The 16,932-nt window shown below is 43.0% G+C and overlaps 1 protein-coding gene across 4 annotated transcripts in view; it reads right to left on the bottom strand.

The window, feature by feature from the left end:
• Nucleotides 1–7,500: 7,500 nt before the first annotated feature.
• The window catches only part of LOC139276145 (sentrin-specific protease 7), a 142,324-nt gene continuing 132,892 nt past the window's right edge, over nucleotides 7,501–16,932 (bottom strand). For all 4 annotated transcript variants that reach the window (XM_070893672.1, XM_070893674.1, XM_070893676.1 and 1 more), the window contains 3 exons: nucleotides 12,566–12,634; nucleotides 11,114–11,264; nucleotides 7,501–7,841 (listed from right to left, as the gene is read on the bottom strand). In XM_070893672.1, coding sequence (XP_070749773.1) covers nucleotides 7,710–7,841; nucleotides 11,114–11,264; nucleotides 12,566–12,634 — 352 coding nt within the window. In that variant the 3' untranslated portion in view covers nucleotides 7,501–7,709. The remainder of the gene's footprint in view (nucleotides 7,842–11,113; nucleotides 11,265–12,565; nucleotides 12,635–16,932) is intronic.

Raw genomic sequence — 16,932 nt, 5'->3', positions numbered from 1 at the left:
GTGAGGTTGGGGACAGCATCAAACAAGAAATTAGGAACACGTGCAATAAAGGTACAGCAGTTATCATGGGCGACTTTAATCTATATATTGATTGGGCTAACCAAACTGGTAGCAATGCGGTGGAGGAGGATTTCCTGGAGTGTATTAGGGATGGTTTTCGAGACCAATATGTCGAGGAACCAACTGGAGGGCCGGCCATCCTAGACTGGGTGATGTGTAATGAGAAAGGGCTAATTAGCAATCTTGTTGTGCGAGGTCCCTTGGGGAAAAGTGACCATAATAAGGTAGAATTCTTTATTAAGATGGAGAGTGACACAGTTAATTCAGAGACTAGGGTCCTGAACATAAGGAAAGGTAACTTCCAAGGTATGAGACGTGAATGATCTAGAATAGACTGGCAAATGATACTTAAAGGGTTGACGGTGGATAGGCAATAGCAAACATTTAAAGATTATATGGATGAACTTCAACAATTGTACATCCCTGTCAGGAGTAAAAATAAAACGGGAAAGGTGGCTCAACCGTGGCTAACAGGGAAATTAAGGATAGTGCTAAATCCAAGGAAGAGGCATATAAATTGGCCAGAAAAAGCAGCAAACCTGAGGACTGGGAGAATTTTATAACACAGCAGAGGAGGACAAAGGGTTTAATTAGGAGCGGGAAAATAGAGTATGAGAAAAAGCTTGCTGGGAACATAAAAACTGACTGCAAAAGCTTCTATAGATATGTGAAGAGAAAATGATTATTGAAAACGTAGGTCCCTTGCAGTCAGATTCAGGTAAATTTACAATGGGGAACAAAGAAATGGCGGACCAGTTAAACAAATACTTTGGTTCTGTCTTCATGAAGGAAGACACAAATAACGTTCCGGAAATACTAGGGGACTGAGGGTCTAGTGAGAAGGCGGGAAATTGTGTTAGGGAAATTGATGGGATTGAAGGCCGATAAATCCCCGGGGCCTGATAGTCTGCATCCCAGAGTACTTAAAGAAGTGGCCCTAGAAATAGTGGATGCATTGGTGATCATTTTCCAACTGTCTATCAACTCTGGATTAGTTCCGATGGACTGGAGGGTAGCTAATGTAACACCAGTTTTTAAGAAAGGAGGGAGAGAGAAAACGGGTAATTATAGACCGGTTAGTCTGACATCGGTAGTGGGGCAAAAATGTTGGAATCAATTATTAAAGATGAAATAGCAGCACATTTGGAAAGCAGTGACGGAATCGGTCCAAGTCAGCATGGATTTATGAAAGGGAAATCCTGCTTGATAAATCTTTTAGAATTTTTTGAAGATGTATCTGGTCGGGTGGACAAGGGAGAACCAGTGGATGTGGTGTATTTGGACTTTCAAAAGGCTTTTGACAAGGTTCCACACAAGAGATTGGTGTGCAAAATTAAAGCAAATGGCACATGGAACAAAGAAATGGCAGATCAATTGAACAAATACTTTGGTTCTGTCTTCACGAAGGAAGACACAAATAACCTTCCGAATGTACTAGGGGACTGAGGGTCCAGTGAGAAGGAGGAACTGAAGGATATCCTTATAAAGCAGAAAATTGTGTTAGGGAAATTGATGGGATTGAAGGCCGATACATCTCCGGGGCCTGATAGTCTGCATCCCAGAGTACTTAAGGAAGTGGCCATAGAAATAGTGGATTCATTGGTGATCATTTTCCAACAGTCTATCAACTCTGGATCAGTTCCTATGGACTGGAGGGTAGCTAATGTAACACCACTTTTTAAAAAAGGAGGGAGAGAAAACAGGTAATTATAGACCAGTTAGCCTGATATCAGTAGTGGGGAAAATGTTGGAATCAATCATTAAGGGTGAAATAGCAGCGCATTTGGAAAGCGGTGACAGGATCGGTCCAAGTCAGCATGGATTTATGAAAGGGAAATCATGCTTGATGAATCTTCCTGAATTTTTTGAGGATGTAACTAGGGAGAACCAGTGGATGTGGTGTATTTGGACTTTCAAAAAGGCTTTTTACAAGGTCCCGCACAAGAGATTGGTGTGCAAAATCAAAGCACATGGTATTGGGGGTAATGTACAGACGTGGATAGAGAACTAGTTGGCAGACAGGGAGCAGAGAGTCGGGATAAACGGGTCCTTTTCAGAATGGCAGGCAGTGAATAGTGAAGTGCCGCAGGGCTCAGTGCTGGGACCCCAGCTATTTACAATATACATTAACGATTTAGATGAAGGAATTGAGTGTAATATCTCCAAGTTGCAGATGACACCAAAGTGGGTGGTGGCATCCAGGGAATTCCAAAGGGCAAAAAACTCTAGTGGGAGTTGTGTACAAACCATAAAACAGTAGTAGTGAGGTTGGGGACAGCATCAAACAAGAAATTAGGGATGCATGCAATAAAGGTACAGCAGTTATCATGGGCGACTTTAATCTACATGTAGATTGGGTTAACCAAACTGGTCGCAATATGGTGGAGGAGGATTTCCTGGAGTGTATTAGGGATGGTTTTCTAGACCAATATGTCGAGAAACCAACTAGAGGGCTGGCCATCCTCGACTGAGTGATGTGTAACGAGAAAGGACTAATTAGCAATCTTATTGTGCGAGACCCCTTGGGGAAGAGTGACCATAATATGGTAGAATTCTTTATTAAGATGGAGAGTGACACAGTTAATTCAGAGACTAGGGTCCTGAACTTAAGGAAAGGTAACTTTGATGGTATGAGACGGGAATTGGCTAGAATAGACTGGCGAATGATACTTAAAAGGTTGATGGTGGATAGGCAATGGCAAACATTTAAAGATCACATGGATGAACTTCAACAATTGTACATCCCTGTCTGGAGTAAAAATAAAACAGGGAAGGGGGCTCAACCGTGGCTAACAAGGGAAATTAGGGATAGTGTTAAATCCAAGGAAAAGACATATAAATTGGCCAGAAAAAGCAGCAAACCTGAGAACTGGGAGATATTTAGAAGTCAGCAGTGGAGGACAAAGGGGGGGGGGGGGGGAATAGAGTATGAGAGGAAGTTTGCTGGGAAAATAAAAACTGACTGCAAAAGCTTCTATAGATATATGAAGAGAAAAATATTAGTGAAGATAAAGTAGGTCCATTGCAGTCAGAATCAGGTGAATTTATAATGGGGAACAAAGAAACGGCAGACCAATTGAACAAATACTTTGGTTCCGTCTTCACGAAGGAAGACACAAATAACGTTCCGGAAATACTAGGGGATGGAGGGTCTAGTGAGAAGGAGGAACTGAAGGAAATCCTTATTATTCAGGAAATTGTCTTTGAGAAATTGATGGGATTGAAGGCCGATAAATCCCCAGGGCCTGATAGTATGCATCCCAGAGTACTTAAGGAAGTGGCCCTAGAAATAGTGGATGCATTGGTGATCATTTTCCAACAGTCTATCAACTCTGGATCAGTTCCTATGGGCTGGAGGGTAGCTAATGTAACACCACTTTTTAAAAAAGGAGGGAGAGAGAAAATAGGGAATTATAGACCGGTTAGCCTGACATCAGTAGTGGGAAAAATGTTGGAATCAATGATTAAAGATGAAATAGCAGCGCATTTGGAAAGCAGTGACCGGATCGGTCCAAGTCAGCATGCATTTATGAAAGGGAAATCATGCTTGACAAATCTTCTAGAATTTTTTGAGGATGTAACTCGTAAAGTGGACAAGGGAGAACCAGTGGATGTGGTGTATTTGGACCTTCAAAAGGCTTTTGACAAGGTCCCACACAAGAGATTGGTATGCAAAATTAAAGCAATTGGTATTGCGGGTAATGTATTGACGTGGATAGAGAACTGGTTGGCAGAAAGGAAGCAGAGTCTGGATAAACGGGTCCTTTTCAGAATGGCAGGCAGTGACTAGTGGGGTGCCGCAGGGCTCAGTGCTGGGACCCCAGCTATTTACAATATACATCAATGATTTAGATGAAGAAATTGAGAGTACTATCTCCAAGTTTGCAGATGACACTAAGCTGGGTGGCAGTGTGAGGAGGATGCTAAAGGCTGCAGGGTGACTTGGACAGGTTAGGTGAGTGGGCAAATGCATGGCAGATGCAGTATAATGTGGATAAATGTGAGGTTATCCACTTTGGTGGCAAAAACATGAAGGCAGTATATTATCTAAATGGCGGCAGATTAGGAAAAGGGGAGGTGCAACGAGACCTGGGTGTCATAATACATCAGTCATTGAAGGTTGGCATGCGGGTGCAGCAGGCGGCGAAGAAGGCAACTGGCATGTTGGCCTTCATCGCCAAGGGATTTGAGTCTAGGTGCAGGGAGGTCTTGCTGCAGCTGTACAGGGCCTTGGTGAGGCCTCACCTGGAATATTGTGTTCAGTTTTGGTCTCCTAATCTGAGGAAGGATGTTCTTGCTATTGAGGGAGTGCAGCAAAGGTTCACCAGATTGATGCCCGGGATGGCAGGACTGACATATGAGGAGAGACTGGATCGACTGGGCCTGTATTCACTGGCGTTTAGAAGAATGAGAGGGGATCTCATAGAAACATATAAAATTCTGATGGGCATGGACAGGTTAGATGCAGGAAAAATGTTCCCGATGCTGGGGGAGTCCAGAACCAGAAATCACAGTCTAAGAATAAGGAGTAAGCCATTTAGCACCAAGATGAGGAGAAACTTCTTCACTCAGAGTTGTTAACCTGTGGAATTCTCTTCCGCAGAGAGTTGTTGATGCCAGTTCGTTAGATATATTCAAGAAGGAGTTGGATATAGCCCTTACGGCTAAAGGAATCAAGGGGTATGGAGAGAAGGCAGGAAAGGGGTACTGAGGTGAATGATCAACCATGATCTTCTTGAATGGTGGTGCAGGCTCGAAGGGTTGAATGGCCTACTCCTGCACCTATTTTCTATGTTTCTATGGCTTAGTTTTGCGTTTATGAGTAAAGTATGTGTTACTTGAATGGCTTGACTGCTTTTCAATGTTTTCCATATTAGTGTTAATATTTATATATCAGGTCAATAAATTTAGCTTACTCTGCAGTAGGATTATGAAGTCCCAGCTTTAGTTTACTCTAATAGGATTATGCTACCAAAGATATATGATTGAGCTATGCAACAATTTTGATCACCACAAGCTAAACTTTAGGGAGCGGATCTATAGGTGCTTTGTCTTTTGTATATAAAACAAACATGACTGCAGAACATAACACAGTTGCAATAGGCTGCATGGCTCTGCCCTAAAAAATCTCAAAAGATCCATATTCTCACAAGTTATATTTTGCTCTTTGTATGTGGATTCCAACCTTTGTTCATGACTACACATAATGCAGACTTTTTTGTTCAAACTAGCAGACCTCCTGTGGCATTTTTCCACAGGTAGCTTAGTCTAGAATACAGTTATGCTGCTGCATAAAGTAGTATTTTGCCCGACCTGTCCAATTAAGGCCACTGCACAAGTGCTCCCTTGGAGCCGAGATGTGGGGGGCATCTAAAGACTAATTGCAGAGGGGTGTTTCTCTCGATTGGCAGTTGCTTGTGCAGCTCTGGCTCATGTTCTCAGATCAATAAGATCAAGAAAAACCTGAGAGAGAATAACCCGTTTTCCTTTTTAAATACTTTGGAAACTCTGAAGTGTAATGGATGAGAGTTAGCCACAAAACGTTTGATAAGCGTTACTTTTAAAAGTTTGTTACTGACAGACTTCAGCTTTTTCTTTATTTATTCACGGGTTGTGGGAGTAACCGGCAAGGCCAGCATTTATTGTCCATCCCCAATTGCCCTTAATTGAGTGGCTTGCTAGACCATTTCAGAGGACAGTTAAGAGTCAACCACATTGCTGTGGGTCTGGAGTCACATAGGTCAGACTGGGTAAGGACGGCCAATTTCCTTCTCTAAAGGTCATTAGTGAATCAGATGGGTTTTTACAACAATCTACATGGTCACCATTTCGGACACTAGCTTTTTATTCCAGAGTTATTAAATTAATTTAAATTCAGATTTGAACTCACGTCCCTGGATCATTTGTCTCGACCTCTGGATTACTAGTCCAGTAACATAACCACTATGCTACCATTCCCAACAGCTTAGCAGGTATTCTGGACATTCATAATACTGCTGGGCACATGGATTTTTTTGACTAGCCTTCTCTTTTTTTCTTCTGCCCTGCTCCACTAGATGTGCCAGTTATCAAAGCACTATTTCCTCCTGCTCTTATTGTTTCATGTAGAACGTTAGTGAGGCAGGGCTATCCTCATAGGCCGGTTTCAGTGGCAGAGTGCAGAACAGCTTCCAATAGTATTCCCCAAATTTTACTCACTGCAACTGTGCCCCACATCCCAGAGAACCCGTGAACAATGCCACAGAAGATAGCTAATCTGAACAAAAAGTCATGATTAATCTGAATTATGTACAGTGCCATGTTAAAAACATGGCATATTCACTATTTTTGACCTTGGTTCGACCACTGTTTGCCAATAATATACCACTTCAGCACTGAGAAAACACCAACAGATTATTGTTTTGAACCCTGGGAGCCAATTAGGTTGTTTAAAAACATATTGGTGTCCATGTATTATTAATTGAAGCAGCAAGACAGGTATTTGAGCATGTAAAATGTGCTCAGCACTAGTTTGAAGAATAATTATTCCAAATAAATGTCTGTTGAGTCATGCAACATCGTTAACACGCACACCTCATCTTAACATTAAAAGTTATATCATGCATTTTGAATAATCTATTGAGATATCATTTTGCTACAATACTTAATTGTTCCATTTTCACTGGTAAGCTATTTCAGTTATCTTTGCACTGAGAAACTAATAATTGCAATGTAGAATATGATTTATATATCTCCGGCATTCTAAAACTAATTTCGGTATTTGATTTTTAGGTGGCAAGATAGTCTTTCAGGCCTGTACAAGATGGATATAAACTACACATTGAGGCAAAGCAAGGATAAAGGTTTTCAGAGTGGAGATTGGCTTTTTACATGATATATTTATTTATTCTTTCTATCCACGCCTTGCTCTCCTTTCCTGCCAAAATTTCCCCCACCCCACTCCTTATGGCAAACTTAAAATATACAAGAAAATAAAGGGGTCTTAGAACTGTACAAAGTATGACATTGGTCAATATACTTTTGTTTCTTTCCTTTTAGTTGATTTTCCTTCTTGACATCTCCTTGTAATATATATTACTGCTCAACTTGTAATTTAGGTAGATAGCCTGCTCAAAGCCTCAATGCCTCCCAGACGACATCATATATTTTTTTCAACCAGGATAGCTTGGATCCAAACTTCACTTAATCATCACTGCTGTTCTGTGTTTACTTGAAAGAAGTGCGCTATTCCAGAATATTAGTTCTGAACATTTCCCCACCTCCCCAACCTTCCAATTAACGAACAAGCATTTTAAACTATTGCCAAAGCACATCAAGTTTAAATTGAGATGGAGATTTGTACTGTGGCCTACTAGCAGGGGAGTTGAATGTCTACTAATAGGCCTATAATACCTGTCATTTTGAAGACAAAAATAAATGCAAGAAATACAAGACAGTAAGTAAGAAGTCACAAAACAGTATAATTTATTAAACTGTACACCACTATAAACAGAACTATTTTAAACTGAATATGCTACACATTATTAGTCAACTAGTTCAAAAATTTACAGTTGAATTTAAAGTCTTCATATTCCAAGATTTGTGGATACTTGATGATCAGCAGCTTTGAAATGATCAAGTACAATATCTGTGCTGTGTGTACAGATTCATTAGCTATCAGTTCTCTGCTGACTGTGTAAGTGCAGAATTAAATCTTGTATTTCCTCCCGTTTTTTCTTTACCTCCTGTCGTAGGAACCACTTATCCAGCTGCAATGGTAAATCAAAATTTGTGATGGGATTCTGTGGAAAGAGAAAGAAAGAATATAATTTTGCAAAGAGGAAAAAAAGCCACTAGCCAATGTAAGAGTAAACTTTGTTGCGAAAATGGAGCAGCTAAGCATCCCAGGTTAGTCATTGTACAAATCAGATCCAATGTAGACCATATTTAATCCTGCTTCATCAAAGCCAAAGAAAGCCCAGTTGTGCTGCAAATGACTTCCTCAACATTAATTTGAACAGAACTCCATTAACAAATTGAACAAGAATACATACTGAACTACACTAAATGTTCCAAGCCTCAACATTGCTTAGAATGATTACTGGAAAACAGCTCCACCCCAATGATCAGTAAAACATCATCTGCAACTGGGGTGTTTCAACTCTACAAGGGATCCTTTTGACCATAGTGCACTATCCCTCCTCGTCCTCTCTGCAGCCTTAGATAAATGATCACACCATCCTCCTCCAACACCTTTCCTCCGTTGCCCATCTTGGTAAGACTGCTCTCACTTGGTTCTTCTCTTACCCATCCAATCATATCCAAAGGATCTCTACCAATGACTTCTCTTCCCACCCTGCCCCGCCACCTGGGGGAGGGGTGGGGGGGGCAAGGATCTATCCCTGGCCCTCTCCTCTTCCTTATCTAAATGTTGCCCCTTGGAAGCATCATCTACAGACATGGGGTCAGCTTCCACACATGCACTGATAACACGCAGCTCTACCTCTCTTGACTGCCTCCACTATAATTCTGGAAACTCGGGGATTTGCCAAAGCCCAAAGTCACCGCAGAATGCAAGTTCAGTTGAATTCCACAACAGACTTATTTTTTTCTATCTGTTCTGTGCATCTCAGTCCATTCTGCCCTTGTGTGAACCAATGGTCATACTATAGTTGAATTAAGTAATGTAAATAACACAACAAAATCTAGATTTTATGCTAAAAAGATTTGAATTAAGCAATTTTGAATCAAGAGGTGTAGACTATGCTGCATATCACTGCACTGTACAGTAAACAGAAATGGACAAGTCTCCCTCACTTCCTCGACCTATTTCAGATACTGCCCATCAAGGTAACAACCTAACTATTACATGACCTGGCCCGTCACATTTCTAGTTCCTCTTAGTCGGCAAAAGGCCGTGAATACGCTTCAAATGCCTCCAGTTGCCAAAGGAGAGGACTTAGTCTCCCAAATTTCAGACACTATTACTGGGCAGCTCAAATCTAAGTGATTGTGGCCTAGTCTACTGCCCCCCCAACAAAACCTATGGTTGTGAATGGAAGCCAGCACCTTCCTTCCAATCCCCTTACATAGCTTGCTAAACACAGACCCTCAAAAGTAACCAAGAGAGAGCCAGAAGCACCTCCCATTGTCACTACAACTCTCTCGGCTTAGAATAGGTTTGTGTTTGCCTAAAGATCCCAGAATCTAACAGCCTTCTCCCCAATATGGCACAGTGGGCAGCTCAGTCGGACTCACTTCAGCTGGATGCAGAACTGTGGAAAGGCATCAGCAGATTAGACCAGCTCCTCCAGAGCACCACCTGCTATCTGATAAATATAACCGTACTCATCATTACCATTATAGCCAAATAAAATACCACATCCAGAATCCTGCAATATTTTGCAGACCTCAGTGTGAACCAACCCCATTAGAACTTCACCTCCAATCCCCAACAGCCTCTTGCAGACACATCACTACCCTATGTATCATTCTCACCCCCATGACCAAGAACAAACAGAAAGACGAGATGATGCCTGGGAAAAAGACCTGGGCTGCCCAAGTTAAGGGAGTAGGAATAGTAAGGGGTATGGAGTCTGATCAAAAGCACTGCAGAAAAATGTATTATGTCCAACTCAAAAATCATACATACCACATCCCATCTAAGTAACCGGTGAAAATGAAGGGTGGAAATGAGTGAAAATCAGAGAGTAGCTTTCTCTCTTTATAATAAAAAATGTTCATAAAGGTAACCACAATAGTGCCAGATCCAGAAGTCTACATTCCCATTGAACATTAGCTTAAAATTCAATTATCAAGATAAAGGTTAGGTAACAGGCATGGACAGTTTGGATGCCACATTTCTAAAGACTACTCTACCCCCGGTGGGAAAAACAAGTACGATCTTATAGAACAGTGCTGGTAACTGACCCGCCTTGGAGTCTCCCTACTGTGACTGTAGAACAGGATTTGTTTGAGCCACTCACACTTAGTATTCCAGAGCACGGTTACATATTATCCAGAAGATGGGGAACTAATGAGAATGAAAACTAATGAAGAATCTCAACTATATCAATGGTTCTTAAGTTGGTTCTATGGGTTATGCTACACATATCGATTGCTCTGGAGGCCCATGGAATAATTAGAAAAGAACAGGCTGAATTGGGACCTTGTGAGGAAGGTGTAGAATGGGTGATGGCTTTATACAAGATCGCAGAAAGTTGTAAAGTTCAGAGAAAACCCACTACTTTCATTGATTTTCAAAAAGACACGCCTCTTTGTCAAAGCTTCTCAAGTGAGGACTTGGATTAAGCAGTCGGTGACTTGGACATCTAGAACATGAAAGTAGCTTGCATAACGCAAGCTGTCCCATATGGATCCACTACTCTGAAGATGTCCATTGTACAGCTATAAGGAAATTCTCACTTGGGATAACTGCTGTTGGAATGGTACGAATATAAATGCTCAGATATGCAAGGCTCGCTGTTATCACAATCTTCAGCTAGATATTGGAAAGTGAAAAATGCAGAGTGGCAAGCAGCCACTGCTGAAGTCCCATGCCTTCAATTGATTAAACTACCATTTGATCAGGTATGGTATGTGAACATGCTGTAGCCCGAAGGTCCGTGGCATTGCATTTATTGTTCTTATCACACTGTTCATGTAGAGATCTGGTACCTGGTGTTCATCAAATGATGGCTCATCTAGTTGTCCAGCAGCCAACTAGTGATTAGTTGGAGGCAGGGCGGTGAGAGGTTAGAAACCCAATGAACTCATTCTGGGAAACTCAGTAATCCAATATCTGAACCAGATAGAGCTAAAGGACTTGAGGATGCTTCATTAGATTAAACAGCTTGCTTGGTTCACTAATAGGCTGGATGTGTAGTAGATCTGTTCGAAGGCTGAGATTCTTCCTATTCGGCAATATTTAACCCTACAAGTTAATTTCTCCAGCAAGTAGGCTTATCCTAGTTAGGCAAGCAACAGGGGGCTTACTCAGTAACTTAATGTGAAGACTCTTCATCATTATAGGTTTCCATGCTTATTGACACCCAGTTAACAAAAAATAAATTACCTGAAAGAAGCTCTCCACATATTGCAATAAGTAAATGCCACAGTCACTGCTGTTATCTTGCTTAGGGACTCTGGGGACTGAGCCCTTCATTTTATCAGACGTGAAATTGTGTGGACCTCTTTTTTTCACTTCCCACTCTATTTGTAGATACCTATTCAAGGCAAAGGGAACGGTGTCAATACAGTTTCCAGATTTATTATTGTAAACAAAAGAACTGTAAGACTGGTTAAATGCAAGAACAACATTTGACTGACCCAACAGAGTAAACCACAACCAACCTGTACTTATATAGCACCTTAAACAGAGCAGAACATTACAAGGCACATGCCAAAAAGGACTGGGTAATGTGGGCGGGGCAGACACCAAGCAGAAGATAGGACTTGCAGGTGGTGTCTGAAGGAATGGTTGAAGAATTAGGCCTCAAGGAATTTCTTTTGGGGGGTGGGGAGGGGGCAGAGTAGGAAAAAAAGAAGAGTTCCAAAAGGGCAAAGCTAAAGGATACGTCACTGGTGGCGTGGAGGAAAGGAGGAAATTTTGACCACTCGTATAAAAAAGTTACCCTCATGTTGCCTCTGGTTCTTTTGCCACTCACATTAAATCTGTGCCCTCTCATTATCGATCCTTCAGCCATTGGAAACAGTTTCTCTTTAGTTACTCTATATAAATTCTTCATGATTTTAAACAAATCTATCAAATCTCCTCTTAGCCTTCTCTGCTCCAAGGAGAACAATCCCAGCTTCCAGTACATCCACATAACTGTAAGCCTTCATCACTGGAACCAATCTGGTAAATTTCTTCGGTACCCTCTCCAAAGCATTCACGTGCTTCCCAAGATGTGGTGCCCAGAATTGGACACAATACTCTAGCTGGGACCGAACTAGTATTTTATATAGGTTTAGCATCACTTCCTGGCTTTTGTACTCTATGCCTCTATTCATAAAGCACAGGATCCCAAATGCTTTATTAATTGCTTTGCTAACCTGCCCTGTCACCTTCAAAGATTTGTGCACAAACACCCCCAGGTTCTTCAAAATTGTACCATTTAGTATGTATGGTCTCTCCTCATTCTTCCTACCACAATATATCACCTCACACTTCTCTGCGTTGAATTTAATCTGCCACGCGTCTGCCCATTCCACAGGTCTATATCTTCTTGAAGTTTATTACTATCTTCCTCACTGTTTACTGCACTTCCAAGTTTCACGTCATCTGCAAATTTCAAAATTGTATCCTGTACCCTCAAGTCCAAGTCATTAATGTACGTCAAAAACAGCAGTGGTCCTAGTACTGAACCCTGGGGAGCACCACAATAAGTAATAAAACAAAAGAAAATAAATCTTACCAGTATTTTGAGGGTTCTGATTAATGTTCCATCATTTAGTTCAAAATAAAATAGGTAAGTTATCTTACCTATATTGCTAATAGATAGAATATACTTTACTGCATACTCACTCTCGTAAAATCTTCACTGTATGCAATTGTGAAGCTGCTCTTAGTGAATCCATAATAAGAATACATGGTCTGAAAGGAAAAATGAGATAATTTCAGTTACCACTTCTTACTTCAATGTTATTTCCAAGTTTCTAGTGATCACCGTGGTACAAACGAATGACTTGAGCTCTCCAGTCCTTGCTGTGATGGTGCTGCTACATTAATATCAGTTGGGAACACTCGGATTTTGAACCAACAACAATGAAAAAATGGAAGTATATGTCCAACAACTTGCATTTATGTAGTGCCGTTAACAAAGAAAATACTGTCAAGGTGGTGTATGACTGAGCGAAACAGACAGTTGATGGTGTTCCCATGTCACTGCTGCTTAGTAGTAGAGGTCGGGGGATCAGGAAGTTCTGTCAAAGTAAGCTTAGCAAGTTGCTGCAGTGCTTCCTGTAGATAGTGCACACTGCAGCCACAGTGGTGGAAGGGATGGATACTGAGTTCAATGACAGGGTGTTAATCAAGCCGATTGCTCAGTTTTGTGATGGTGTCATGTTGGTCCAGTTAAATTTCTAGTCAAATGTAACCTTCATTGAAGGTCAGGGGGAAATTTTGAAGACCTGGAAAAGAGATTGCATTGATGGAGCCATCATCTGGCTGAAGCTCTACCAAGCCCAACTATGCTCTGATGCAAAGCCGACAGACAGTTACAGGTAGAACCTCTCTTATCCGATAATCCTTTAACCGGCAACCTCCCTTGTCTGGCATCATTCCCGGTGGCTGGCTGCTCCTCTTCGCCCCGCTACCTCCGATGTTCCTTCCTAGGTCAGGTCGGCGCGCTGTATCCTGGGGCTGGCTGCTCCTCTTTTCAGTTTTTAAAAATTTGTTTATAAACTGATATTGACGGTTAGGCACATTTTGTAATTGAAAGGACAAAGTCAGCTGAAGTATTGCAGTCTCTCTGAACTAATGCTTAAATTAATGAAGATCGCTCATCTAAAACAAACTCTCAAGATCAGACATTGAACTTTACATAAGAACATAAGAAATAAGAACAGGAGTGGACCATACAGCCCCTCGAGCTGCTCCGCCATTCAATAAGATCATGGCTGATCTGATCATGGACTCAGCTCCACTTCCCCGCCCGCTCCCCATAATCCCTTATTCCCTTATCGTTTAAGAAATTGTCTATTTCTGTCTTAAATTTATTCAATGTCCCAGCTTCCACAGCTCTCCGAGGCAGCGAATTCCACAGATTTACAACCCTCAGAAGAAATTTCTCCTCATCTCTGTTTTAAATGGGCGGCCCCTTATTCTAAGATCATACCCTCTAGTTCTAGTCTCCCCAATCAGTGGAAACATTCTCTCTGCACCCACCTTATGAAGCCCCCTCATAATTTTATACATTTTGATAAGATCGCCTCTCATTCTTCTGAATTCCAATGAGTAGAGACCCAACCTACTCAACCTTTCCTCATAAGTCAACCCCCTCATCTCCGGAATCAACCTAGTGATCCTTCTCTGAACTGCCTCCGAAGCAAGTATATCCTTTTGTAAATATGGAAACCAAATCTGCACGCAGTATTCCAGGTGTGGCCTCATCATCATCATCATCATCATCATCATCATCATCATCATCATAGGCAGTCCCTCGAAACGAGGATGACTGGCTTCCATGCCAAAATGGGATGAGTTCACAGGTGTTTCAATGAAGGCCCTAATATTCCAAATCCCGAACTACATCTTGAAGGGTGGAAGATGCCTGTGCGTGGATTTTTTGTTAACATGTGGTGGCCGTTGCACACCAACCACCACACGGGCTTGACAGAACTAGGTCTTGGTCCAGTGGCAAGGATTACCCAAGACGACTGGAGACTAGCTTTGCTGCACAGACCGAGCGCGCACACATATCGCAGTGTGAGTTGGCCCATGCTGCCCCTAGGCCCTCGCCTCTTCTGGGCCCCAAACTCATGCCTCTCCTGGGCCCCGGTCACTTTTGTTTGTTTGTGGCCTCAGCAATACCTTGCATAGCTGTAGCAAGACTTCCCAGCTTTTATACTCCATCTCCTTTGCAATAAAGGCCAAGATATTATTGACCTTCCTGATCACTTGCTGTACCTGCATACTATCCTTTTGTGTTTCATGCACAAGTACCCCCAGGTCCCACTGTACTGCGGCACTTTGCAATCTTTCTCCATTTAAATAATAACTTGCTCTTTGATTTTGTCTGCCAAAGTGCATGACCTCACACTTCCCAACATTATACTCCATCTGCCAAATTTTTGCCCACTCACTTAGCATGTCTATGTCCTTTTGCAGATTTTTTGTGTCCTTCTCACACATTGCTTTTCCTCCCATCTTTGTATCGTCAGCAAACTTGGCTACATTACACACAGTCCCTTCTTCCAAGTCGTTAATATAGATTGTAAATAGTTGGGGTCCCAGCATTGATCCCTGCGACACCCCACTAGTTACTGGTTGCCAACTAGAGAATGAACCATTTATCCCGACACTCTGTTCTCTGTTAGCCAATCCTCTATCCATGCTAATATATTACCCTCAACCCCGTGAACTTTTATCTTGTGCAGTTACATCAGTTAGAAGGATTTATACTCTGCTGTAAACACTGCCGATCTTTCTCAGCTGACCTGCAGCCCACAACGACACTTCATTGATGTTCCCCACAGGTACACATTGACCCCGCTGCTCTGAGAGTTGGTGCCTCCGCCCGAAATTAACCATTACATGAAAAACTTACCGGGTACTGCTGACAACGTTAGGATTGGCGTGATCTCCCGTCGTCCGGCAAATCCTCTTAATCGGCACAGGCCAGGTCTTGAGGATGCCGGATAAGAGAGGTTCAACCTGTATCTACCGAGCGGAGACTATTCTGAACATTATTCCATTGTGTTACATTTGTAATGATTACATAGATAGCAAACTATCCCCATGGTCTGCAAAATCATCAGAGTAAACTCCAAAGCAACCTACTTCAGTTACATTTTTTTCAATTCATTTCCAGGATGTGGGAGGCGCTGGCAAGGCTGGCATTTACTATCTATCCCTAGTTGCTCTGAGAAGATGGTGGTGGGTCTTCTTGAACTGCTGCAGTCCATGTGGTGATACAACTGAGTGACTTGCTAGTCGACTTTAGAGGGCAGTTAAGATGCTACCCAAGATGGTGGATGGGATAGCAGCTCCCTAAGGAGCTCTCCCCGAACAATCCTTCCTTCCGGCCATCTACTGCCATCCTTCAACACTCGCTCTCCCTCAATCTTCCCCTCCCACTGTCTAAGCCCCTTCTGGCCCCAACGTCAACCCCCGCAAAGTACTTTCCTACCCCTAAAATCCTCGCTGCAAGAGCCCATTGCCCACCCCATCCCCCAATCTTGACTTGCCTTCCAGGTCAACCTCTCTACTACCAAGGGCCCTCCAACTGGACTCTCGCTCCGTACTGGTCGACTCAGCTGCTCCAATCGACCCCCGGCATCTCAACGGCAGTGAGCCTTTGACCACCTCCCATCTCAGGTTTAGGCCCTACCTTCATTCCTCGCCCTCAAGCACGAGCCTGCCCACTAGCGACACTTGGGCCTGCAACCCTCCGGCGACTCCATGGTCTTCACTTCACCGCTGACATCCTGGCCTTAGCCCCTTCAGCAACGTTCTGGCCGCTGGCCCCACTCAACGGCGAAGTCTCTGTCGAACACATGGTGTGCACAATGGCTGTGGTAATTCTCCTCCCCCCACAATGTGGACCTCTGACCTTCCCAATGCCTGCCCTCATCCAGACCTCGGTTTTCTCACCACCTCACTGAAGGGCGCTGCTCAGTGCTGAGCTTATGGCAACTAGGCTCACACAGTAGTGCCTAGTCTCCAGTCGTCTTGGACCCCCTTGCCACTGGACCAAGACCAAGATCTGCTAAGCCTGTGTGCTGCTGGTGTGCATCAGCCACCCCACATTAAAATAACTCACGCAGAGACATCTTTCACCCTTCAAAATGAAGTTCGGGACCTGGAATGTCAGGACCCTAATGGACAACTCCAACAGCAACAGACTGGAACGCCGCACCGCCATCGTTGCCTGGGAACTTAGACGCTTCGCCGCCCTAAGCGAGACCCAGCGGACAGGGGAAGGCCAGCTCAAAGAACAAAGTGAGGTTATACCTTCTTCTGGAAAGGCAAACCAGAAGAATGCCGCCGCCTCCATGGAGTCGGTTTTGCCATCAAGAACGAGCTGATCGACCGTCTCAGAGACTCCCCCTGCGGGATTAGCGAACGTCTCATGACTCTCCGACTCACCCTATCCCAGAACCAGTGTGCCACAGTCATCAGCGCGTACGCCCCAACACTCGCCGCAACAGATGAGGCCAAAGAGGGATTTT

The sequence above is a fragment of the Pristiophorus japonicus genome, chromosome 11 (assembly GCF_044704955.1).
Source record: "Pristiophorus japonicus isolate sPriJap1 chromosome 11, sPriJap1.hap1, whole genome shotgun sequence".
Taxonomy (NCBI): Eukaryota; Metazoa; Chordata; class Chondrichthyes; family Pristiophoridae; genus Pristiophorus; species Pristiophorus japonicus.
Note: the sequence above shows the minus strand (reverse complement) of the source record. Positions and strands in the feature narration are given on the sequence as shown.